Source organism: Varanus komodoensis, unplaced genomic scaffold (assembly GCF_004798865.1).
Source record: "Varanus komodoensis strain SLA01 unplaced genomic scaffold, ASM479886v1 scaffold1, whole genome shotgun sequence".
Lineage (NCBI taxonomy): Eukaryota > Metazoa > Chordata > Lepidosauria > Squamata > Varanidae > Varanus > Varanus komodoensis.
The window spans coordinates 78,921,195-78,949,075 of NW_025335268.1; the positions used below are offsets into that span (position 1 = coordinate 78,921,195).

General features: G+C 42.3%; 1 protein-coding gene across 2 annotated transcripts in view; it reads left to right on the forward strand.

The window, feature by feature from the left end:
• ARHGAP6 (Rho GTPase activating protein 6) overlaps positions 1-27,881 on the forward strand; it is a 269,620-nt gene that overhangs the window by 30,189 nt on the left and 211,550 nt on the right. The window contains exon 1 of one of the 2 annotated variants that reach the window (XM_044432226.1): positions 6,016-6,567. The exons of the other annotated variant lie outside the window; for it this stretch is intronic. Within the exon in view, the coding sequence (XP_044288161.1) occupies positions 6,016-6,567 (552 nt within the window). Of the gene's footprint in view, positions 1-6,015; positions 6,568-27,881 lie in introns of those variants that run through there. 2 annotated transcript variants of the gene reach the window in all.

The window sequence follows — 27,881 nt, forward strand, 5'->3', positions numbered from 1 at the left end:
GATCCTTAGGATTTAAATTGGGAAGTAACTGCAACTTGATGTATTTCCTTAATTTAGATGGCTCTCAGTGCATTAGTCCCTATATGCTTTATCTTTTAGAACTTGCTCAAAATTTATTATGTGCCCCCTCAGAGCAAATGCAATGATTTAGGATTGTCACATCTTGCTACCAAGTGCTACTCTAAGAAATTAATTTGGTCTCAAAAAGTCTCATGAACCAAGCTACTATTAGCTTCCTCTGCAGCTCTCATTCCTTTCCACAGGATTTTGCAAGAGAACTTCCTGTTGGGTTGTGCCCTGGAACATGGTTGATAAAATCTATGCTAGACGTTGACTCTAAAATGTTATTAGTTGCACCCTTTGCATGTTTTTTCCCCTTCAGAATTTTCCTGGAGTTTGATATGACTTGCTTTCAAATTAGCATGCTTTAAGATTGCAGGTTTACAGCCTGACCTTAAAAATGTAGTGTTGCTCAGTATCCCATCACTGTAAATTTACTTAGAAGCATCCAACTATTAATTCCCTCGTACGTGTGCAAGCAATTGTGCATGTGCAGTCTAAGCCTATGCAGAATTAGGCATACTTGGAACCATTAATTACAATGAGTTTATGTCCCACCTAACTATGCATAACACTGGGATCCTTAAACAGCTTCTCAGACAGATGCAAATGAACTGCTATGAAAGCTGTATTAGGATATGCTTTGGTATAAGGGATGTCAATTGTACAATCCCAATTTCAGCGCTTTAAGGTGTTTCTTGTTTCTACAGAACAATTTTGATATGGTTCAAAAAATGCTTATGTATGGGCAAGAAACAGAATACTTGCAAGTCCCCAGGAAAATGATTTGCTTCCAAATTATACTGTACTGTTTCAAACATTTAACCATTGTGCAATTGCTGTAAGTGGAGGTACTCTGTCTGAAGAGGGCTGTTGACAAAGTGCAAAAGCTGAAGTATTTGCAATACAAGATGAGTCCACTCAGATAGTGGAAGTATATTCTCTTAACAGCAAGTAAGTAGTTTGGGGATTGTGTTTTAAAATATGTATACACTTGCTAGTGCTTCAAGCTAATTTTAGAAAAGCTTATATTATAGTCTCCCTGTAATTAATGGGATTTGCAAGTGTACTTAGTAGTGATATTTTAGACATTAAGCATAAAATCCATTTCTTATGCATCTCTGCTGAGGATTTTATGCCACTTAATTGTGGTATTGAAACCTAGCACTATGAAGCTATACCAAAGCTGTCCCCTGAGAAGTCTATTGTCCTGTTCTTGAGCTAGAAGAGATCTTTGATTACCTTTATTAGGATCTGTGAGTACACAGCACCTTTCTTCCTCAAATCAGCATAGCTATGGAAGGCAGTTGATCCCAGGGAGATAAACCTAGAGGCAGTCATGAAGATACCAAAGATTCTGAAGACACACTGAATATCTCCAGATCTAGAATCTTTCTTGTGTATTTTCAAGGGCATGTAGAAAAAGAGGGATGCTGGAGAATCCTAAGGACATTGCAACTTCCAGGCTGAGTGAGCTATTTCCTGCAGGACTGAAGTGCCACTTCCGCTTTCCTCATCAGCCCCAGCTAGATGGCTCACCAATACCTAGAACTGGGCTTTGCATTACTTGGTTATATGGCTACATGAATCCATATATTTTTGTATGGATTTAGTTGGGAAGGGGAACCATCAGGCACTTGCCTTGGAGAGTTCCACAAAATCTAACAGGTGTACCCCAGGAACTATATGGTAATTTCCTGTGAATTTTGTGTCTGTTTGTAGGAAATCTATCAAGCTACCCATAGAATTCTGGCATTTCCGCTAAGGTATTACACAGCATTTGCGTGAAGGCATTGCCCAGCATTCTTAGCATAAAGGAATATCCTTTCAGTTTTCCTGCCAGATGTTCTATTTGCTCAGAAAATATACCATAAAAGTTTTTGCATTAATCTACCTACTCTTTGCCATCAAGTAGAGAAAACCTACTGGAATCTATTACAGATGTTTATTCAGCTGATGTACCCACACCCACTTGTGGTATGCATGAGTTATTTTGTCCTTATCTGGGTACCTTACTTTGCTCAGTGCCCCTTTCCCCACCTCCATTGGCATCTCAGGGGTCACTGAGCTATCGACCCATTATTCCTATTTCCTTGGAGGGGAATTTGGAAAGTATCTGCAATCCAACAGTCATTTGGTGACATTCTTTCATGGATATCCTCCAAAAGCCCATTATTCTTCAAATAACTGTTCCCAATGTGGGCCCTGAATTGGTTTCCTGCCAGATAGACACCTATGTTGTATATGCCCTTGAAGATGTGGCAAACAGTACCTCTAGAGCAAATAACTACCAGAAGTAACTATTTTTAGCAGCAAACTAGACCAGGGTCCAAAACAGAATTCCAAGGCTTTTTTTTCTTTGAAATAAAAACAAGTAGTTTAAGCATGCTTTTCAGAAAGCATATTTACCACAAATGTATTTTTACCATAATATGTATTTTTGCTGACTTAAAGCAACAGCAAAAATACTGAGAATAGGGGAGATTGATGCTTCTTTTACACTCTTACTGGGAATAAGATAAAGGCTGGAAATGCAATAGTAAGGCTGAGTAGTAGAGTATTTAGAATAATACTACTGAAATCACTGGAACACATTATCCATGATTAACTTAAGTCACATTCATTGCAATAGGTCTACTTTAAGCATGACCATGACTGAATCCCACTCAATATCCTGTACTTTTTCAGTTGGTCCAAAGGGTGAGAACAGCAAGCACTTAGTGGAATTATTTTCATCCACTTTACTTCTGTCTCAGTTTGGCTCATAGTGCTGGGCTCCTCCTTTGCTGTGATGATGGATGTTGGTCCTACCCAGACTGTCAGTTCAATGGGCTTGTGCTGGCTGGACACTTTTCAGCTTAACGGAACAATAAAGCCAAGTACCTTCCTGGCTTGAAAACACTGTCAAATGCATCTCTTCAAAGATCTTTGCAAATGGAATCTCTTATGGAACTGATGGATAATCTGTAAGCCAAAACATCTGCAAAGCCACAACTCCCATCAGTCCAAGCTGACATAGCCAATGGTAAAGGATGATGGTAGTTGTGGGACAAAACATCTGTACAGCCACATATTTCCCATACCTGCTTCACAGGATGATTCACTTCCTGCCTTAGACACTGACTATACTGAGCTAAAAATGTTCCATTCCCTTTACTGGATCGTATCCAAAGGGCTCCCTCTGAAAGCGCTGAAGGATCCATTTTTCCCTCCCTAAGTGCATCTTCAAGTCTGTGTCAGATGAGTGAAAGACCTTCTGAAGCAGATTTGGGGGACATGTGGGGGTTGCAGTGAGAGGAGACGGTCCTGTTGCACAAGCAGAGCTCCACTCCCAGACTTACTCAACCAGCCATTAATAGGCCGCATTTTTATGCCACCCACAACTAAATTTCCTGATTAGTACATATTGAAATATGCCACCAAAACGTAAATGTAACACTGATGCAATTAGAAAGAAAACTCACAGTAGTTCCATAATTAAAACATAGCATTGTCCAGAGAGATCTGGATATTGGTAAGTATAGAAATGTGCAAAAGAAATAAAAACCTGAGTGGTCCCAAGACCATTTAAAAGGCCTGGGTCTTTACCTGCTACCAAAAGACCATAACCTCTCTAGAGAAGGCGTTCTAGAGTTGGGCTACCACAACCCAAAAAATCCTGTTCTAAATTATTCCCCCCCCCCCAATTTGATTAGTTGGGAGTATTTTAAAAAGGGCTTTCCCTTTGGTTCTCAGATTTTGTCTGCTAGCAGAAGAATGGGTGAAAATCTGGTTGTATTTTTCTCCTAGAAATTGTAACAATCTTTCCATTCCCAGTCAAAGACAAAGGAAGCTTCACTGAGTTAACAGAAAACCTGGATTTAGTGGTGTGCAGAAATAAATGCAGTTATTTGTGTCTCTGCAGGCCCTTCAATGTATTGAAGCACCCTGGTGATGCCCAGGCATTCTATGCAGGTAAATGAGCCAGAAGGCTGAGAAGAGATGGAGCAGTTCATCCCTCTTCTGTGCTCTGCAAAGGAATCCTCACTTCTGTGTGTTGCACTGAAAAGCAGTTCTTTATCCCAGCTAAGCCAGTTCTCAGAAGGCTAGTAACTTATGAGCTTACTGATAAGGTCGAAATACACCTGCACAAGTGTAGGCTCTCATGGGACATATTGGGCTTCTCATTCTCCCCAGTTAGACTTCCATATCACTACTTAACCGTGTCAAAAGTAGGTGAGGATACCTAACAAAGCCAATGAATGAATGAAGAGATGAGGAATGTCCCTGCAGTGAGAACTACTGAAAAGTACTTGGAGAAAAATTCAAGATAAAACCCTTACTGTGAACATGTTTATAATAGATTTGTATCTCTACTTTACCTTCTAGAATCATGATTAAGGGATCCCTCACAGAAGAATCACAGTGATTTCAGAAGAATGGAATAGGAAGGATTCTGGACTTGGTTCAGAAGTGCCTCATATTGGTTAAGTAAATATATACAGTAGTTGGAAGCCAGGGAACAAAAGTATCCAACACAGCCGACACAGAAGAATGCTTGCCATAGTATTTATAAGCAGCCCATAATAGGAAGGGAATGTGTCAAGGGATTTGATATGGATCATATGCTGGAGTGAATATAGTCGTCCATGTTTCTGAAACACTTGCTCAGTCCTGTAACGAAGTTTTACCAAAAACAGAGCATTTAGGTTACATATACATTTAAATATGAAGCACTGGTGAAGTATAAAGGATACTAAAGTTGTTTGTAAAACATTTTAGCTTATACATTATCACAATAAGTAGTGAACTTACTGCAAATGCAGTCTTTTTCAGCTATATCTGAGAAGAAAGAGTTCTTGTAGTTCATTTCGAACTACAATTCAGCAAGCCCATGAGCCTGTTTTCAGCGCCATAGTTTAGCTTTGGAACATATGAAGTGGAAAAAACTTGTTCCCTGCAAGCATGTGCAAAGTGTATGTCACTTTTGAACATCACTACAGTTCTGGGATTAGAAGAGCTTCTGAGCTTCGCTTGACTTCTAGGCAAGCATGAACTTCAAGGCGTTCCTCACTTTTTAAAAAAGTAGGTATTGGTGGAAAAGCAAGAAAAGATAAGTCAATGCATTTTCTGCCTATGCCAATCTGTTCCCTTGAAAATTGCTAATTTCCAAAGGAACAGATTAAATAAAGGGCTTTTAAACAACAATTTATGCCATAGTAATTATGGCAGCTTCCCAATTAAGCCCGCCCCCCCCCAACTCAGGAAAGAATAATTGTGCTAGGTTTCCTTTCAAAAAGTAAAAAGGAAATGTGGATGAGCCAAAGGAAGAGGATGTAGAGGGAACTTACCCCCCCCCCAACAAAATCCTCTGGATCAAACCCTGCCCAAACTATACACGCGCGCTGCGAAATGCAATAGCTGCGCGACACCAACCTGCCACGCGAGGTTCGGAGCAGCCGCCGCGGCGCACTTGGGGGCGGGCGGACGGGCGCGCGCGCGGGCGGCTGCTCCGAGGGCGCCTCAGGTGGGGCCGAGCGCGGTCCAGCTCGGGGCGGGGGGCGGCCCGCGTCCTCCTGCCAAATTAGGCTCGAGCCACGAAGTCACTCGCTGCGGCGGAGCTCGGCCAGCAGGAGGACACGCGCGGGGCAGCCCAGCGCAGCAGCGGGAGGAGCGCGAGCTCCCGCGGTGGCGAGAGGGGAGGCTCCGGCGGAGGGGCTGCCGAGAGGTGCCTGCGAGGGGCCGGGCTGCTGCGGGCGTCGCGGCGAGGCTGGACTAAGGAGCGACCGCGGCGCCCTCCTCCCTCCCCTCTCCTCCCTCCCCCCCTGCTGCCCAGCTCCTCTTCCCTGCGAGAGGGTCATGAGCAGCCCGCCGGAGCGGCGGCCGGGGCTGAGCGGCGGAGGCAGCGCCTAGAGGAGGAGCCGCGCTGGCGAGGACAGGCTGAGCAGGGCTTGCGCCGCCGCTGCCGCCGCCGGGATGTCAGCGCACAGCCTGCTCAACAGCGTCTTCTCGTGCTCTTCTTCGCCGGCGGGCAGCGCCTCGCCCTCGTCGAGGAGCCTGTCCAAGCGGAGGCTGCGCCAGACGCGCAGCTTGGACCCCGCCGTGATCGGCCGCTCCAGCTGGGAAGAAGCAGCGGCGGAGGCTGCAGCCCGCGTTCCCCGGGACAGGGCGGCGGGCAGCCCCTCGGCGGAATGCCTGGCGGCCGCTTCCTCACGCGCCCTCCTGCGTCCGGCAGGCGGCGCCGCGCCGCAGCAGGGCGCTTCCTCGCTCTCTACGCCGAGCACGCCGCTGGACAAGTCGCCCTCGGGCAGCTTCCACTTCGACTACGAGAGCCCGCGAGGCAAGCGGCACACGGCGTGGGAGCTGCCCTTCCTGGCCCGCGCGCCTTCCGCCTCGGCTCTCAGCAGCGCCCCCGGCGGCGGCGGCGCCAACAGCATCTTTTTCTCGCCCCGAAAGTGGCTGCAGCAAAGGAGGGGCCCGCCGCTGCCCAGCAGTCACCCCTGCGCGTACGTCGTGTGGAAATCCGAGGTAGGACCTCGGGTTGCCGCAGCGCGCCCGCTGCGTCCGCCGCACGCGTGTAGCTAGGGGCGTGCCTACGTGCCTCGGACCGCGTGCAGAGTGCATGTGCTGCACCACTGAGCTGACTACAAGGTGTCCAACTCATAGGGCGTGCTTTCTAGGCGACCTCAAGCCCCCGACCGCTGCCCCTCTTCGTCTGGAGCGGCGATGACGGAAAGCTGATGTCCTGCGGGCTGCGAAAGGGGCGTCTCCCAAGGGCAGGCTCTCCTTTCTCATGAACCCGCTGGGCAATCGCTCGCTCTTAAGCGAGAGCAGCCGTCTGCGGGCTGGGTCGCTTTGGTGTAAGAACTGAAAGATAATCAGCAGGAAGCCCTTTGAGTATTGCCAAGCATGAGATAAATGCTTTTTCTTATTGTAAAGTATCGTTAGTATTATTTAAAGCATTAGTTTTATTTTAAAGAATAATACTAATATAGCACACTCCCCAGCTTTGCGGCTTGTTGCACATTGAGGTATTCAGGTCTAATGCTTGTTTTACCTTAGTTTGGCTATCCCTTGGCTGACGACAAAACACTGTTTCCTTCAGTGGCTAGATCGTGTGAATAAGTTATCCACCAGTTGCACTCAAAAAAGCTTGAATTATTTTTTTAAAATGGATCTGCACCCCATCCTGCTACAAAAAATATTTCAACAGTGCTACTGTTATGTTGTTGCCTAGTCACTGATCATACATTTGAACTGCTGTCTGATGGCAGAGCAGATCTGTTTAAGCTTTGAGGAGTTGCTAGGTAAGACCCTTGCACTTGGTTGGCACTTGAGAAACAATTAAAGGTGAAGGGGCAGTTCTTAACCACATGCATTTTCCAGCTGTACAACAGAAGCTACTATTTTCAGGCTATGTTTACTGAGCATCATCCATACCAAAGACTGCCATGTTGTGGTACTTGCAGGGTGGGCGTACTTCAGGATTGCAAAATCTGTGGTAGATGGTTTACCAGAGCCTGGAGTAAAATACGAGTACATCCACACAGAATTGCAGAATTTTGAGTTCAGAAACTTCTTTTGAAAACCAGAAATAAACAGAGGCTAAGAGTTTTTCTGCTGCAATAATTTCTGTCAACCACAAGATTTCTTCATTTTAGCAGTATGATTTAGGGCAGGGAGAGAGTCATTTTGTTGATGCTGCTGTTGTAATGTATTGTAGGTAGGGAAGTACCATGCGTGCCCGGGGTTTTGGTATGACCATAGGTACTAGTGTAGGTTGCTGAATACATGGCTTATTTGGCTCATGTTCTCACTGAAAGAAAGTAGCATTTACTTTTATTTATTTAAAACATTTTACCCTGCTTTTCAGCAAAAAAGAAAAAAACACATACACAGAATGTTACAAATAATAATAATAAGCAGCCCATTTCCTCAAGTTTACAATCCAAAGGACAGAATAAAGAAACAAAAGTGTTTGGGAGCTACAAAAATGCTAGCCCAGGTCTAGATCTTAGCAGCAAATCTCTTAGAAGTATTCTTTCTGGCAGGAAAGAAGGAAACAAACTTCCTGCAGCTGTTCCTTCTCCAGCCAGTATATGGAGTCGAGTTGATCTCCCTCTTTCTTGGAGATGCAGCTTCTCCATGTGCTTGGATGAGGCCGCAGAGTGCTGCCCTTAACTCTCTGACAAAAGAAAAAGCAGAATTTGGGGGTACCTTTCACTGAATTCACTACATCTACTTGTGAGGCTCAAATGCCCAGTGTGACCTTGTGCATAAAATGTACAAAGTCTTTTCAGAATTTGCTGTCACCTCTCAATTCAGGTAGTTCAGGGGTGGGGATTTTATTGCCATCCAGATGTGAAATTGACTTGAAATTGCCATCAGTGTAATTCAGTGGAGAAGCATGAGGGGAGTTCTGTCTGTCTGTCTAATACATTTAAATACATTTCCCCCCTTCCAAGGAACTCAGGGTGGGTTGCATAACTCTTTTCCTCCTCTAAATCTTATCTTCACAACAACAACAACCCAGTAAGGTAGGTTGGGCTATGAGTCTGACTGGCTCAGAGTCACCCATTTAGCTCTATGACTAAGTGGGGATTAGAACCCAGATCTCCCAAGTTGCAACCCAGCACCTGTAACCACTACACCACATCTGGAAGGCCACATACTATGCACCCCTAAAATAGTGGGCCACTTGGGACTTGTGATTCCATACACAGTTGTTTCTATTCTGTTTGGTTGCTGTGAGGTCTAGTCAAAGAAAATATTGTAAGAATCTTATATTAAGTATTGTGAGTTAGGGTGGATTGCCATTAATGAGAGTATATTGCCTTTTGATGTACCTTACCAAAGATTTTGAGAAATAATAAACTACTGGGAGGGAAAGAACAGTCTGTGATGTTGTTCCTAGCTTCCTACAGAGGTAGGCTGTGGATACTTTCCAGGTGTTGTAAAACTGCTTTTGTGTGCTAGGCACTAGTTGCAGACTGAGAATAAATCACTGGCTGTACCTGGATATACAAATCCTTGCTCATGAGCCCAGTACATATAAGCTTTGTGCACCTGCACACAACAGTTTTGCCAGTGTTTGTTCTTTTATCTGATCAGGACCTGCTTTACGATGACTTCTGAATCCTGGCTAATTTGGAAGTCATCGTTTCAATTAGGATGTAATAGGAAGTTATGATCAACTACTGTTTCTTGGTCTGTTTTGCTATTTGCAGAAAGGGAGGAGTAAGATAGCAGTGAAGTGGCTGTTTGGGGGTTCATGAAGTTCATGACTGTCTTAATCAGTCCTGTATTCATTGGAAATTGTAACCCAGTGCTGACTATCTTTAGCACATGCATGATGCCTGTTGTTTCTGTAGAGTATGTGGATAAAAAACAGGACATTTTAACGTGGGTATTTTTATCTTAGGGCCTTGCCCCATAGGCTTCATCTAGTTTGGTGGTAAATTGAAGGGGTTTATGTGGAAGAAACAAACCTTGAAAATGTGTGTTCTCAGGTTATACTGAAATACATACATGCCACATGTTACACAATGTGGCATACATGTGGCATACATTGTGAGGCAATGTGGCATACATAATCACAATTAGGCAAAGAAGTAATTCATTCTATTTTTATACAAAACTCAATGGAAGCCATAGTGACCATAAGGAAAATCCAGATTCTGTGTTGTGCTGATACCAAATTAGATCAAAGCAGAGGTCAGAAAATACTGAGCAAGCTTTCCAGTTCTCCTGAACCTGAACCAAAACTCCAGTCTGGTACCCTCCATATATTTTTGGACCTCAGTTCTCTTCAGTCTCAAACCAACAGATGAATGGTCATGAATCTTGGGAGTTGTAGTCCAAACCATCTGGAATACATCTGGGTGAGGAAGCCTAGGCCAGAATGTAAACAAAACAAAGGCTGGGGGCAGATGCTGATGTTGATGCTGATGTCATGGGATGTGCAATTAGTCACCGTCTTAAAATGGAATGTGGGAACCAATCAAACTAAACTACAGAGGGTGCTGCGATGGTTTCTGGCTGCACCTAGGACTGTCCCTACGACTGATGGGACAAAGAATCAAACAACTATTGATGTCTCATTGGTGGAGGTTTTACCCAGCTTTTGTCCAGATTGGTCATAGGGATAAAATGTTGATGTGATGTTTACAAATATACATAGCTTTAGAGATCTAGTATTCCCTGGGAAAATGTCTGCCTGTCCATTCAGGTTTGTTACCAGTATTACTTGGATATAAATGCAATTTAAAATTTAGAGGCTTGGGATCTCTTTACACTACACACTCAGCTTGAAGCACTGCAGTCTTTTGTCAGCCCATGCTAAATTTCAGCCGTATGCTGACAGTACTGAAGCAATTGTGTTCAGCTTACAACTGTGTGCTGTTCTCGCTCTGAATTGAGGTTTGGTGCTGTCACATTGATGTGCCATTGTCAAATGTTCCTAAGGGCATAAGCATTTGCTGGTGACCCAAGAATATTTGCAAAATAAAAAAAAGAAAACTATTGTTGAGATTTATTGCCAGTGGTCTTTTAGAACATGCAGTCAACTTTTAGGATTTTTGTTGTGCAAAGAGCTCCTGATGTGAGGACTGTCTTTGGATGAGTGGTGTAATGTTGGACGTGTAAATTCATGTGAGATTGCTGTGACTTTCTTTCAGTCAACACTTAGGAAAGTGCACCTTAGAGGTACATTTCAATTGACTAGATGTCTTGTGTAAGCAGGCTTTTCTCTTTATTTTGAGTGCATACATGAGAGGCTGGTGGACTGTTGGATGTGGCACTGAAAAGATAAGATTTATGAATCAGTATATAGGTTGTTCCTTGTTGGAGGGAAAGCACTAACCTCCCAGGGTTCTGAGCATCTATTGCCTTTCTAAGCTGTTGCAAGCAAGACAGGAGGAGCAATGCAGGAATTGATGCTTCTTCCTCTTCCTTGGTTTCTCCGCTCACCCCTAAGCCCACTTCCAAATGATCCTGTGGGTCCATCTAGTGAAGGTAAGTGCTGGGACTGGAAAACTATAGGATTTCTTGTATCCTGATCTCTTCTTCTCTACTTCCCGCCCATTGCAATGCCTCCTTTCAGACCTTTCTGAGGCACTCTAAGACCATTCCTGTGATCTTTTAATGCAGCCACTGTTCCCACAGTGGAAGGTATCACATTCTGGGGTTTCCCTTCTGAGGGCAAAACTGTCTCTACAGCCTTAGAGTGGGCCTCTGAAGGATGTCATGGTCCCTCCATGGACCATAGACTTGTTCTTCCCAGTGCCTTAAAGCTGACTTAATTACCATAGCAGTACAAAAGTATGCTAAAATTCTTATTCATGAGTTGAGAAACTCTTGTATGTTTGTCTTCCCTAATCCACATGTTTGTGTTTTTATTACACAACCATCAAATAATTTATAGGAGCGGAGTTTCAGTAGTGAGAACACACAATGAGAAATTGGCAAAGGAATCTTAATTTAAATCTGAGATGGTTTGTTTTCTCTTTTGACCTAGAATAACTAGAGAGGTCTTTATCTGGGCTGCATTTACATACTACACAGCTTTACCATTCAGATCCAACAATAAGATGTTTCAATTTGTTTTATGTATTTAATTCTTTATTATAAAGCTAGTTAGAGCTGGTGTCTATAAATCTTTATCCTGCTTCTTTCCTCGGAAGATGCAAATTACTTGAGGGGTCTTTAAGCAGCAGTGTTATTTTGGAACTGATTTCCAGTTAAAGTGTGCCTTAAAATCTTCACAAGCACTATTTGGATTTGTTAATCTTGGGAGTGGGATTTGATCTCTCTACATTTGCCAAAGTAGTTTATCTTATGGATGTATGGGGATGATTTGATACACTCCAGCTAGAAAACACACTGAAATATGTTTTAACCATCTTTGTTAGTTATGCCAGCAGGAATTCATGTTGTTCCTAAAAAGCATGTTTGTTTTATGCCTGGCAGCTTTATTGTGCTTCATTAAATTGCATGAACTGGATAAAGGCCGTCTTAATAAAAATGTGTTTGGGCTTTTTATTTTAACTTGCTGAATTACAACAGGTCACTGTAACACTGTAAAACTGTAATGCAGGCTTCTCACAGTAATGTCTGGAACAGGTTCACAAATTTGTGGAAAGTATATTGAAGGGAAATTCATGTTCCAAATATGAAGATAATTAAGGTCCCACTAATCTCTTCTTACCTCATCATTTTAAGATTGCATTGGGAAGCTACAAACAAGGCTTTCTTATGCCTCAGCTTTTAAGATAATGACCTCACAATAGTTGGAAGGGTAATGTTACAAAGCAATGCTCCTGCGTCCATGGAGCCAGGATTATCCAAATATTAGCCACTGTGAGTTGCTTTGCAGTATCTCTGAGGAACCCAGGAAGCACTTGCTATCTGATACAAAAATTACTTCTAAAGTGAGGCATTGCTGTCTACCACAGTCAGATCGAGTATAAGCACTCCGAATATGGTTTTATAGGGTGACCTATAAATACAGTATATCCATGTTAAAAATGTTATTTTTGCAGTTGCCAAATTTTCCACACCTGCACAAATACTGAAGGAAGATTACATTGAGGCTAACACAATAACGTGTAGATATCTGTTGTAGATTAATATTTGATCCTTCTTGAGCAGTTTAATTCTTAAAAGTGGGATAGGATTTCTTTTAGTTGGTAACGTGGAGCAAGCAGATTTAAAGTTTTTGCTCTGGTTTTGATTTATAATGTGTATAATGTCTCTGTTGTATGTTAATAAAATGTCTAGGGCTTTGTGATCACCAATGTTTTTATGAAGTGAAGGTCATCTAAAAATGCAGAGAGGGCTCAATCCTGCAGCTAGTTGTAGTTAGGGTCCTGTGAGGAATCATCACTGTTTTTTGAGAGGGGGAGTGGGAAGGACACCATGGGCAACTTCCTTCCTGAAACTGCTGAGTGGAGGGTTAGATGAATCACTTTTGCTTTCCACAGCCTTGAATGTCTGCAATTCAACTAGCAGAGTTGCCATACAACACCGATTTGACTGCTGAGATTTAGACTTAGTGAGCAGGAAACTGCACTGCAGCCCTGAACTTGAGCAGTTCAATGTGGAGAAAGGGGTATTCATTTTATACCACCTCCATATTAGTTTAGGCTCTGCAGCTGAAAGAGGCAGGGTGGAAGTCAATGCTAAAAGAGAAAGTGCTTTTTCTACCATCTAAATACGGACATTCTATGGGCAGTCCTTTATGGAGTAACAACACTTAATGTTTAAGATGTAAACTACAGCAATATCAATGGGTTGCTATTCAGGGGATGAGTACAGCTCCTATTCTCAAACAGCCTTAAACATCCTATATAGGGCTGTTGGGAACTCCAGAGGACCTCCTTGCTTTTTGAAATTACACATATTTGTTTAAGATTCTGTGGTTCCTGGATGACAGTGAGCATGCTTGGTCTTCCCAAGGGATGGTTTTGTTTGTTTCTTTTTAATTTTATGAACTAGCATTTTTCTGCTTACCTTGAAAATCTCCCCAGTTTTTCAGAACACTTTACCATGGTTTCTGGATGGTTTCTGTTTCACTATTCTACTGATAAGGAGGTAATTGCCAAATTTGCCATTACATGGTTTTAACTGCATGCCAGACTGCATGATATATTACTTTAAAGTTCTTTCTAAAGTAGTTTTTTCTGAGAGAAAGCAAGAATACCATCCACAATCTCCAAAGCAATTTTATTTCAAATAATATGCAATACATAAACTATGCAGAATGTCTTATTGTTAAAGGACCGCGTATTATGAATGGAGTAGCTTGCTATGAGAAATGCATATCTTAGTCCCAGGAAAGTAGGAATGAACAGATTAAGTTATGGGTCCAAATCAACTGTTTTACATGACAGATGTGTAATTCTAGCTCATTTGCCAAATGGAATCGAAATGCCTCTCTGCAAGGCACTGCTCATGTTTGAGGTACTTCTTTTTTTTCTAAACCTCAGTTACAGGGGAATTTTTTCCCCATAGATAGCTCGATTGTTGTTATTTGGAAGGCTGTTTGAAATACAGTTTTAGATCACAGTTTTACAGACTAATGCTCAAAACAAGAGTAGCTTCACTCAGTCTTCTGCAGAAAACTAGAAAGCTGCCTTGGACCAGACCTGGATGGGTTTTTCTAGCTCAGTACTATCTTTACTGACCCATAGCAGCTTTTCCAGGATTCAAGCACAAATCATGCCTAGCACTGATCGCCAGTGGCTATGTGGAATCAGAGCCGTCTTTCACTGCACCAGGCTAGAAAAGCTGTGGGTGGTGTGTACGACCTTCCACATACAAGGCATGTATTCAGCTCCTGAGCTACATTTTGATATGGGTACCTAGCCTGCAATAAGCCTCCTTGGGCAGGAAGTCACTGAGTGAGTGTGGAAGAAAACCAGAGAAGGAGCCTGTAATTGGTTACCATCCTCGTCTCTTTTCCACCGCTTATTTTTCAGGCATTGTGTTGAATTGGCTTTTTTCAGACTGTCCTTCAAATGTGTTGCAGTGTATATTAAAAAGCTTTAAAAGGGGGTGGGTAAAGAACAAGAATGAATGCCAACCTTGTAGTAAACTGACATCTCATTGGTGCTTTTGGGTAGGTTCCATTAATGATTTTTTTTTCTGTCAGTGGGTACTTAAAAGGGGCAACAATAGAGTATGTGCTTTTTTCAACTGGACCATCTGTATCTTGCAGATACATCTTGCATGCTTTTGTTTTTTATGTCCTGAAGAAAATTACAGTATTAACTACCAGCTTGTTTGAATGTTCAAATACAAATAACAAATTGCAGTTTAGGTCATTAAGTTTAATGCTGTTAAATCTGCCATCTGGTAAGCATCTTTGGATTTCTTAAGTGTATTAAATATTTGACTCAGGAACACTTAGAAACTTGTGATTAACTCTTTTTTCACATTAGGTGATCCATTGTCTTAAATTTCTTTTGGCTTCAGTTCTGACTTGGGAATTAACAGAATATAGCAAAGTAGATTAAGTTGGGAAAAAAACAGTTCTCCCCTACCTTAAAGGACAAAGTGGCTACATTTCTTTCCTCTCCTATACAATTATTTTTATTCTATCTCAATCAGTTGTTGCTTGCTTCTTATATAACCTAGCGAGGGCTCACTGGGATCTAGCACTGGCATCTTTTTATTATAAAGATGCTGGGATCATCCATGACTCACCTGCCCTTAGCTGGGATTCTTAAAGGACTTCGAAGAAAAATGAATTTTCCCAGCAATTGGTATGCTGGTCCTGTTACAGTGCAAAGTGTTATGGGGTGGCTTGATCTTGAATTGACCCACTAGATTCATAAAAGACCTGGCTATGAATCAACATGCTTGCTTATATTTCTGGTCTTTTTCCTGGGAGATTCCATGAGAATCTGCATTACTATGGATTTTACTTGCATGGAACACCTTTTTGCCCTGCTTGCATTAGAGCAGAGGTAGAAGGGCAATGGCAGTGGATCTTTCCCCTGGGAAGGGACTTGAGGGAAGACATCACTCTCCACCTATGGAAAGTAGTTTAGCAAACTCCAGTGCTCCATGGGACTTCAAGTTACTGTAGAATAGTGCCCTTTAAGCCTCGGGGCGGCTCACAACAAAAACATACAAAATCATACAAAAATTATACACTAAAAATATTAAAACCCGGTGCATCTCGGCTTAAATTTTTTTAAAAATCCTACATAATAAATTAACACTTAAAATAAGTTTTAAATAAGGTCTTATCCTGGCACCGAAAAACAAATAACGATGGCGCCAGGCGGACATCTCTGGGGGGCACATTCCATAGGCGGGGCGCCACGGCAGAGAAAGCCCTCCTCCGGGTACTCACCCTCCTAATATCATTCACAGAGGGTTCCCGGAGAAGGACCTCTGCTGCTGACCTCAAGGGGTGGGCAGGTATATATGGACGCAAGCGTTCCTTTAGATACCCACGGCCCAAGCCGTTGAGGGCTTTATAGGTCATAACCAACACCTTGAATTGGGCCCGGACTTCGATCGGGAGCCAGTGGAGCTGACGGAGGACTGGGGTTATATGAGAACAATGCCCAGTCCCCGTCAGTAGCCTGGCAGCTCTATTCTGCACCAATTGAAGTATCTGGACCGTCTTCAAGGGTAGCCCCACGTAGAGCGCATTGCAGAAATCTAATCGGGAAGATACCAACGTGTGTGTCACTGTCACCAGGCAATCGTTCTCCAGCAAGGGATGCAGCTGATGGATCAGCCGAAGCTGAAGGAAAGTGCTCCTCGCCACCGCCGTCACCTGGGCTTCTAAAGACAGCTCAGGGTGAAGGAGCACTCCTAAGCTGCAAACCCTGTCCCTCAGAGGGAGTGCAACCCCATTTAGGACAAGGCCCAAGTCCCCCATCCCGAGTCCCGAACCACCCACCAACAGGACCTCCATCTTGTCTGGATTGAGCTTCACTTTTTTGGCCCTCATCCAGCCCATTACCTCGGCCAGGCACCGGTTCAGCACAGCCACTGCCACATCTGGATTGGCAGAGAATGAGAGGTAGAGCTGGGTATCATCAGCGTACTGATGATTCCACAGCCCACACCTCCTGATGACCTCTCCCAGCAGTTTCATGTAGATGTTGAATAGCAAGGGGGACAAAATGGACCCCTGCGGTACTCCATGGCATAACTGCCATCGCGCAGAACCATAGTCCCCCAGCACCACCTTCTGGAATCGTCCATTGAGATAGGAGCAGAACCACCGCCACGTGGTGCCTCCAGCTCCCAATCCCGCCAGCCTATTCAGAAGGATACCATGGTCGATGGTATCAAAAGCCACTGAGAGGTCCAGGAGAACTAACAGGGATGCACTCCACCTGTCTCTCTCCCAGCACAGGTCATCGTACAGGGTGACCAAAGCAGAGTCAGTGCCGTACCCGGGTCTGAAGCTAGACTGAAATGGGTCCAGATAATCAGTTTCATCCAAGAATTGGAGTTGTCCCGCCACCACCCACTCTAGCACCTTGCCCAGGAACGGGATGTTGGCCACCGGTCTATAATTGGCAGCCACCTCTGGATCCAGGGATATTTCTTTAGGACTGGTCGGACTACCACCTCTTTTAAAGAGGACGGTACCTGACCATCTCTTAAAGAGGCATTGACCACCTCCAGGATCCAGGTGCCAGTTCTGTCCTTGGCTTTCTTAAGTGGTCAGGATGGGCATGGGTCTAGTAAGCAGGTGGTAGGGCGTACTTGTCCAAGCACCTTGTCCACATCATCAGGCCGCAACAACTGAAATTCATCCATTAATTGTGGACTCGACGGCGTCGTTGGCATCGCCTCAGTAGAATCTGGTTCAATAGTAGAGTCAAGCTCGTGACGTGATTTTAAAAGCATGCTTCCCTCTCCAGTGCTGCTAAATGTTTCACACCCTTTCATCCAACATAAAAGTAGTTGCACTGGTTTTCCCTATCAATATTACAATTTGTCTCTCACCACTTTTCTCTGGTTCCTTCAGAGACAACTGCTTTAAAACCCTTTAGCCTGAGCTGTTTGGATCTGTACCAGTCCATCAGCAGCAAGCACGCCTTTCAATGGTTGCAGTAAAGTTGTTATGCATATAGCAGAGAAGCCTCAGCTTGTCCAGTTTTCATTTCTCCTCTTGTGCTGAAGTTCCAGAGACCTGTTTTAGAACCCCAGGTTGGTTCACCGTTGCCTTAGATAAGATGCTCCATCATTTCATGATTTTGAGATCCTGTTAATGAACATAATAGAAGTGTTCTTTTAATTTCTGTTTGGCAAAAGCATCATCCCCGATGACATACTTTCAAGAAGGAATGGCGGTCTTTTAAGTTTTGCTTCTCTAGTCAGTTCAGTATTTGAGTCATCTGGGGAAAAAAAAGATAGCATAACTTGGGAACCAAACAGAAATAAATCTGTGTTGTTGTGGTTGGTAGTGTTCCTTGTTAGAGCATCTTAGTGCACTGTAATATCAGTGACTGAGTTTCTATCTTATGAAAGGACCATTTAATGCCTTAGCTGTAGGTTTAATAACACTTTAAAAAGAGAGCTTGTATTGTGCCTTTTCCTAAAACAAAACAAAATCCACACTTGAAATACTTCCATGAGTTGCAACCTACTAGGCGTAAGGTCTGTGAGCAGTTACCCAGCTCATATTTCTTTTTGTTCTCCTGGCTCTCTGCACAACCTAAAAATATTCCTCCAACAGGAAATGTTTTTCATTCTGTTATGTCATTTACTTCCCATAGGAGGTATTATTTCTAATTTATTGAATAAACTTTTGGATTGTGTTCCCATAGGAACCTAGGCACTATAGAACTTTTGGTATATTATCCAATACGTTACTGTGCTTTCAGAAAAAGATGTAATCAATGTTCATGTGATTGTAAACATTAGACATTTCGGCCTACATGAAATACGATAAATTGAAGGCCAAGAAGAAATATCACCCCATACATGGCTTGCCTGCATTTCAAAAAACAAAGAACAAATGATGAACTAAATTTCACGTCAAAGGTAGTTCTTTTCAAAATCAATACATTATTCTCTAGTCTTTTTAAAAATGGCTGCTTTTGCAAAGCTTTCAGCCTCATTCTGGTTTGTGAACATTCCTTTGTCTGCCTATTTGATTGTTTTGAATGTGCAGATGATTCCTCTGGACCAGAGAAGGATCCTGCCCATGTGGTCGTACTGCTACTTCATGATCCATTTAGATAAGATTCACTTTGGGGATCTGAGTAATATACTTCCTATTTGTAGTGATAGTAGAAACAAACTTGTTTAAATATGAAATCTGGCAAAAGGTGCATGCTGACTCAGTGATGGAGCAACAGTTTTGTAAACAGAAGTCTAAATTTCAGTTCTCAGCATCCCCAGTTAGGACATGAAACATTCCCTGGGAAACAACATTGGCAGTACATGGCAGGTTTGACTCATGGTCTTACTCCGTATATGGTAGCTTCCTATACCTCTATGTTCCAAGGTTGCCCAGGAATGGAAGATGACTGGCAAAATTTACATGCAGTTGTCAAGATAATGCCTCGACAACTTTATAATGTAGTATTAGGGCCCGCTTCTCCTAAAATACAGCATTCCAAAGTGTGTATTTCAGACTCTGAATCTGACCTGGAGGAAGAGATAGGGTTGAAACACTTAGCTAAATTGCCAAGATCAATGAGTTGTGTGATAAGTCAAGCAGCTGGTGAGAACCAGCATGTCTTTGATTCAAGGAAGACGCTGTGGAACAGGAAGGGTTAGAAGCGGAGGAATGCCACTTAATCAGCCCAGTGGTTTGATGCCAAATCAAATGAGAGGACCAATGTAGCATTCTTGCTGTCTGGCCACAAGCAGCAAAATATAAAATAAAATAAATCCTTCCTGAGAGTGGAGCCAACTCTGTTTGGTGGAGAATAGAACAGGGGAACTCAAGTTTGAAATCAGTTTTCTGGAATGAGTGGAACAAGCTATACAAATGAGAGCCAGGGTGGTGTAGTGGTGAAGAGCATGGGACTGGGACTCAGAGGATCTGGGTTCTAGTCCCTGCTCAGCCATGGGGCCAACTGGGGCCAGTCACAGACTCTCAGCCCAACCTACCTCACAGGGTTGTTGTTGTGGGGTAAGATGGAGGAGGAAAATGATGTAAGCTGCCTTGAGCCCTTTGAGGAAAAAGGATATAAAACGAAAACAAACAAACAGAGGGGTCATTAGTAACCGTGATGGCTCCTTCTTGTTAACAACCTTTATATTACTCTATTGCAAAGCCTGCCCTGGCTGGTCAATTTAAGTCAGTAGAAGACTGTAGTCAGACTCATCTTGATCTGCTGGGAAGAGAAACAGAGTGAGGTTGTGGGACACACACACACACACACACACACACACACAATGAGCTGCTGTTGCAAATACTGTTTCATGTTCAATAGTTTTTCACTGATTTAAAACCACATATAAAACTGTCCCTGAACAGACAGAACTTTATTAAAGGTATACATTATTAATAAATTTTGAGATGAAATTCTGTGCTTTGATTATGGGACTATTAATGAAATGTACTGATGTTGTATTGAGATGCCAGCAGCACCTCACTCCCCCCCCCCCCCCGATTTATATCCTGCCTTTTTCCTACAACCAAATGTTTTGGTTGCAGGGCTGAAGAAACTATCCCAAATGTAACCATTTTCAGGCTGAATATTTGAGTTTAGATAACAGGAACCAAGTCCCCTGTGAATAATCGGGACTTCCTTCCTTTTCAGTACCTGCATATGCATATGTTGCAAATGTGCAAAAACTGAAGGCATGATGTTCTTCTAAGATAGCATTCTGGAGATGACTGCAAATTATGATATCTGAAAGGTTTCATAAACCTTTGAATTATCCTTCTCTTCCTGCAGAACATATATTCTAACAATTTAATATGCATTGGTAGTTTTCTGGGTAGAGAGGAACTCTTGAAATTCTTTAGGTATAAAGGATCACTTTGACTACTTCATGACGTTCCTATTTATAAAGTGCCTATATTTTTCTAGGTACTGCTAGAGTTTGAAAATATGCAATAGCTCATGTCCACAGAGCACATGCAAGGAAAAAAAGGTTTTTCTCTTGTGGGGAACATAAAAACTCAGGAACCAGTTTTCAAAGTTACAGTATTCATGTAATGACCAGGTAAAATGAAAGCAGTTGACTTAAAAAAGCATTCATATAAAATTGATGGCTGTAGGATACAGTCAGTAAGATCTTTAATCTTTAATGCAGTGAGATCTTTAATCAGTGAACGATAAGTGTTGTATAAGGGTTCTGCATATCTAGTTTTGTTATTCATCTGTTCATCCCACATTGCACAATGTAATTATTTCAAGAATCAACTTTATACAAGCGAGGACTTCCAACAAGAACCAGGCACCACAGGGCGTGTTTCATTGTCTCTCCCGCCAGTGTATTGGAGACCTAACTGGCAATGGATCATTTGGTTTTAAAAATTGCTATATTTTATGATGTTTCATCATACTGTATTATTCATTGTATTCCTACTGTGTTCTATCTGTTGTTGTGAACCTCCAAGAGAGCTTTGGCTATTGGGTGGCATAAAAATATAATTATTGATAGTGATGATAACAACAAAATTGGAAAGGGGCCGGATGACCTCTGAACCCAGCTCTCTGAAGGCAAAATGACATCAAATAAGGTGTGGTGACACGCCCTCGTGCCAAAGGCATAGCTACACACACTGTAGTAGATGGGTCAGGAGGAACCCAACCTGGGAACCAGCCTTGCCACACAGGAGCCATCACACAATTGGAGGAAATCTTTGGGGAGCCACCTGTGTCTTCTCCCATTGGAGGCTAACTCACTCCCAGATGCATCATCCACAACATGGCTTGGAAAAGCTTCCAGCTGTCAGATTAGTTGTGGCATTTGCATGTAGCAGCATACCCACACACGGAGAAATGCTCACTGTTGTGTTTGATCCGTGATTGGAGGTAACATCAGGTATTCCTCCAAATAGCAAGGCTTTTGGAGTACAAGGTACCTACAATTTGTAGGCTAGGCCTTGCCTCTGGAGGGAACCAGGATCAGCTGGATGTGTCATCAGCTGGATGTGTCTTCTCCATCTGTTTTGATGCAGCTGTTCCTGCATGGTGTTGCTCCCAGTCCTAAATTTTTGAGAGTTTTATGAAGTTTCTCCATTGCTGTTTTCAAGATGTTTTTAATTGTTATATATCATCAATCTGGTTTAAAAACCTCTTCCCACGCTTTCCTTCTATTGGTCCTTCATATATTTCCTCTCAAGTGTTTCTTGAGGGAGGTCAGGGAGAACTGAACCACTGAGGTCTAAAGTATTTTTCTTTAAAGTCCAGCAGTCATGAGGCTGAAAGCATTGTTTGAATATTCATCCAGCTAGACCTTTGTGCACGCAGTAAATTAATTCAGCTGAACACTGCTGCTTAAAGTCATGATCAAGCTTTGTTTATTTAACCCTGGCTATGTATTAGGCAGTGCTCAATGACAGTCATGTTATGAGTCATGTTTCTTAATAAAGTCTTAACTCCTGCCTGGTTATTATTCATTTCTAAGCAAAATGGATGAATCTTTGCTTTAGGGCAGACTAGATGGATCGCAAATGCCATGTTCAGCTTTCTGCCCTATATAAATAGAAAGTTGTGCAAGATCTTAAACTTCCAAAGAGATGAGTAGTTAAAGAGAGCTGAATCTGTCACATTTTTTATCATCACTCAGATTTTTGCACACAAACCTATACAAATGGCATTCAGCTTGACCTCTCCTTTTCATCAAATGCAGATTAGACAATGGCTATCCTTAACCAGTGCTAGGACTTGGTAATTGGCTGATTAAGGGCCAATAAATGGATCCAAAGAAAATAGATGTTCTGTTAGCAGATGGCTCATTTGTCCAGTTATGTGGCATTCATTTGCTCTAGATAGGGTGGTTTTCCATAGATGGAACAAATTTGCAGAGCTTATAGATCTGGTTGTGTCAGTTGAGATCCAAGTAGCTTCAATGGGATGAAATGTCTTTTATCAGCTTCAAATGATATGTGCTTACCTGTGTTGAGATAGCTTGGCTACAGTTATCTATGCGCTATCTTCCACCTAGACTACAGCAATGTATTGCTCATAGTATTTTCGGTGAATACTTCAGTGACAATTTTCTCCTGGGACTAGTAATTTTGCATACACTACTCCATGACTGGTGTCAACTGCACTGGTTTTTAAGTCAGTTTTTGGGCCCAGTTCAAAGAGTTGGTACTAATCTTTACTTTCCTCATGACCTAGAGCCAGCCATTGGAAGTCTTGCCTTTTTCCATTTATTATTGCCCAATTGTTAATATCATCTTTTCTGAGTGCTACCACCGAAAATGGTATGATAGGTGGCAACCAAAGGAACAGCCTTCTCTGTGGTCCCAATCTATTCAATGTCCTTCAGAAGCAATGCCCTTCTGCCATGAATCTTTACTGTATACATTTAGATGGCAGGTAAAAACCACTTCCTTCCAGCAGATAGTTAACAATCTGTTGCATTATCTGTTTTCCTGCTGGCTCCTCAGTGTTGTTAGCATTAAAATGTTTTTAATGTTTAGGTATTATTGTGATATTTATATTGATGGATTGCTTTATTTATTGGCTGGTTTGTTTTTGTTTGTTTATTGGTTTTATGGTTGTATACAACCCAGAGGTTGTTTGATAATTAGTGGTATAATATAATATAATATTTTTAGATGACAGGAAAAAATGATTGACCTAGCCCATTGCCTTCTTCTCATTTGTTTAATTTATGTAGAATTAAGGATGACAGAGAACCTGCAGTGGACTCAAAAAGACAGCAATGCCTGGATTTTCCCCCAAATCATGTCATTTCTTCAGACTTGTGGACCATTTAAAAAAACACATACTTTTTTATACCTTTCATTGTAGAAAAATACATGCGAATCTGAACCAAATGTGCATTTTTCTGTGAATATATACATTTTTCTGGGATTTTTTTTTGCATTTTGGGGAGTGTGAATTTGTGCAAATGTGTACAAATGCATTCTAATTCTTTCAGTAAGTTAACAGTAGAACAAAGTGCCTGACATTCCATGAAATAAAGAGGGAATTGAATTTTGAAGCATTTGTGCATCCCTCTCTGTATCCTCCTTTACTTCACCTCAGCAATATGCATGTCTGTGCACATTGTCCTGCCTAACCCAGGGCAGACTCAGAATGATGACACATTAAATGAAGACCCAGCCCTTGCAGAACAAGTGCACCTGCAGTGACCAGGAAGGCTCAGTATCTGGGGAAATTCCTCACCACCACGTCTGTTTCCCAGAGATAAGACTCTTGGTGCTGAGTCCCTGGCTACCAGAAGAAATATTTTCAGTAAGAGAAACCAAACCACCTCTAGAGTTCAGAGTGTATAGACACTGGAAATTGCAGGTTCAGGTGGCCACCCAGCATGGAATAGAATTTTCCATTTAATTTTCCATTTTTCCATTTAATCACCAACTGACCAAGTGCATGACCTAGTGCAGCTTTATACCATCTACATAGAGTGGAGACTGGTGCACGTTACAGCAAATGCACTGGGAAGGCACCAGCTTGGGAAGGGTTAGTGTAGACATTAAAGCAGCCTTCTCCAAATGATGCTTTTTAGACAGTTAGCATCATCCCAAGGCAGCATGCTTCACGATCAGGAATGCAGGTGCTGTCTCAAAGGCAGCAAGTTGGAGAAAGCCGAATAGAGCTTTGGTCTTTGTGGACACCATGGTTCCAATCCCCACTGAGTGACCTTCTCACTTCTTTGGAGTCCATCTAAACTATATCATAAGGCTATTGTGGGAGGGAACAATGATGTATGCTGCTCTGGGTTGCTTGCAGAAAGGTAGGATAAAATATATGATAACAGAAATGTATGGCCATTGGCATATGTTGCCAAGATATCAGTAGTGATTTAATTCAGTTTCTCTTAGAATATTGTTGGCATTCCATGTGTAGAGGTCAGCCAATGAAAACTCTTTGAAGAAGAAAAAGTGTGGTTTCCTTGTTGGAGGAATCTTTCACTTGATAGAAGCTAAGCTTTTGACTGGTGACTAATACTTGTGCCTTGTTAAGCAGTGTTGGAAATCAGCAACTCTGTCGAGTTCCATTCTCCCCCATTTCTCTCAAGCTGGCATCAATTACGAAAATATTCTTTACTCCAGTGATATATTTGGTCTATATTATCAGTCAGTAATTGCATTTAGCATGACTTTCAAAGCCTGGCAAGGCTCCAAACATAGGAAAATCCTATTCTGTAAATTAATACTTCCAGCTATTTTTAGTGTTTTGTTTTGGGGTGTTTTTTTCCCTCTAAGAAAATGACATCATCATTGGCATGAGGTCAGAAAAAACTTAAAACTTGCAGCAAGGATCTGTTTTGTCTCAGCAACTAAGGTCCAGTTTGTGCAAGAAGTGGTGCTGGGGGCAGGGGGCTGTTTTAAATATAGCCGCAAAGTGTTGCATGCATGCATTGTAGGATGTGTGTGCAGCTGCCTGCAAATCTGCTATGTCACTTTTCACTCCAAGATGGTGCAGTAGGGCCATTAAAAAGAAAAAAGTTAGTTCTTAGTTTAAACCACTACACTTAAATTACATGAATAAATACTGCTCAGATATGTATGTTTGCCTAGGCTAATCTTGCCAGCGTCTTCTCTTTTTCTCAGAATTACCCTTTCCTCACTCTCTTCCTGTCAAGTCATCTTTTGATACATTTTGGTTGCTGCACCAAGGATAGTAATACTACAGAGAGGTATGGCCTTGGCCCTTTTGCTTTGCAAATGGAAGGTGACTGGAATGGTAACAGAAGTCATGTCTCCCGATCCTGAGCTTGCTTGTCACCCAGGAAAGACTTAGCACCTCCTATTCTTTGTTGGACTGGAGGACTGATCTGCGCTTTCTCCTGTTCTTCAGCCATGCAAGACCACGAAACTGCAGAAACTGACACTGGCTCTGAGAACTATAGAAGCTTCCATATAGCCTGAAGTGCCTGACCCTGCCTAATCTGGAAGCTAAGCAGGGGTGGGCCTGGTTGAAACCTGAATGGGTGATGCAATGTTGTGAGCTGCCCATAGAGCTTTGGCTACAGGTGGTATAGAAATGTAATGAATAGCAGCAGCAGCAGCACGTTAGCATCCGGCAGGGGTGGAGCCACTTGAAGAGCAAGCCATGCTTGAATTTTAAGGCCTCTATTGTTTGCAGCTTCTGTGTGAGCATCTCCTGCAGGATGCTGGCTAAGGTCCTGGCAGATGCAGGCTGTGATCCTAAACTGCACTGATGTTGCATTTACTTGACACGATCCCACTTTATTGGATGTTGCAGCTAGTGACAACCAGTGCAGCAGTCTGGTTGTCGTGGCCTCCTGCCAACCAGGAGAATGGATGTCTTGAAGAGATTGGTTAGACATAAAGAAACACCTTTCTCATTCTTGAGGATTGCACCAGCTGTTGCCAGATTGCCCATAGTTCTTATTATTACATTCCATTTATAGCCCATCTTTCTTCCATTAGCAGAGAACCCAAGATGTCTTGCAAGGTTTCTGTATCTTACCATTCTATTCTCAGTGACATAGGTGACATTGATAGTCATCTCTGCTCCTTAAATGAGTACTAGCTAAACAACATGAGACATTTTCATATGACAAAATTTACCAAATCAGCTTCAGTCTAGTATTTTATCAGATTTGTGAGACATTTTATACTACCTCTTAGCTGTTTTTACCACTTCAGTTGCTGTTTTGTTTTTCCAATATTTTCCTATGTCTAGGGAGAGGCAACATATACATTGGGGAGGGGGACAATCACTGTGGTGACCATCTTGTTTTTTCTCAGGAATCTGTTTTGATAAGATTTTTGAATTCTGGAAAATAAAAAAATGGTTGCCTTCTTTGCTGTTTAATGTGAGTTGCCATTAGAATGGACATAAGTTCTTTACAGTCAAAAAATATACTTTTATAAAGTGAGCAGATTGTTCCTCCAGAAGCTCATTTAATTTCAGAAATACAGTGTCAAATACTCCTCTAAAGAGCTGTCAGCAATAGAAACAAGCTTGTGAAAAATGTATAGTCATCATGTGGTGTTCCATGCAGCCCTATTTTTAAACATGAACAAATAGGAAAAACATTTTCTGCATGTGAATTTTTTTAAAGAAATGCCTTGCAAAAAAAGCTTGGTATGATTTATTCAGAAGCATTGCGAACTGTTTGAAAGGCATCCCATTAGTTGATGGAGAGATCCAAGATACTAGTGTGTCCCAATGAAATCACAGGTAAGCCCCATGGATTTGCTTAGGACTTACTCTTAAGTAACTGTTAAGAACTCAACAAAATGATACAAAGAAGCAAAGCTGAAGGAGATGTCATTCTGCAAAACTGGTTTTCCTCAATCTCACACATACTTGGTTGACTCACAGCTTCTCCACAGAAATGCCTCTGTTTGGCTTTCTGCCTGTGTCCAGTATTGAAATCACCATTGTCTTTTTGTTGGATGATAGACACAGGTGAAAAAAGGGGGGGTGTGATTCTATTAATTCTCCTACAGTGATTCAGTGTCTTTTTATACTGCTGGTTCTGGTATTTTTCTGAACTAGGAAGGGAAATTGAGGCAAGACACATTGGTTGTTCTGTTTTTCCCAGGTCGATTTACACCTCTGTGCCACCCAGCAATTACAGTTCCCTCTCATTTCCTGTGTTGTTTTTAGCATCTGAGTGCGGTTGTGTGGAGATTTGGAGCTGGGTGTCACTGAGTTTTTAGTTTATTCTGTTATTTCTGCGTATGTGATGATGTGCTGGTGACTGACCATGTGTGCCTCATATTGAAGCAAGAAAAGCAGGATATAAGTGTATATTAAATAAATGACTAGTTGCCAGGATGGTTCCTTTTGTCCATGAGATTCAGCTGAGGCAGTGGCAGTAGACTAGAAGAAGAAGCTGCAGTCAGACTACGTGGTGGTTCTCTTGGGGATAGTGTGCAAACCATTCTTACCCATTAAGAATCAGATTTGCACTTTGGAAGCGTGATAGAAGTGTCCTTGCTTTAGATAACCAGAAGTACCTTTACCAGTGAAAACTGGCATGGAAGCTGTGACCTCTCCTGGACTAGGATGTCCTTGCGGCTGGTAACAGTATAGCAGCCTTCCCTATCTTTTGCCTTCTGGATATGTTGGGCCACAACTCCCAGAATGCTACACCCATGCTGGCTGGGGAATGCTGGGAAGTATAGTCCAACACATCTGGAGGGTAACATGTTGGGAATGGCTATACTACAGCTATATGTTATATTTGAGGTTATGTTTCCAAAGATGTTTTGCAAA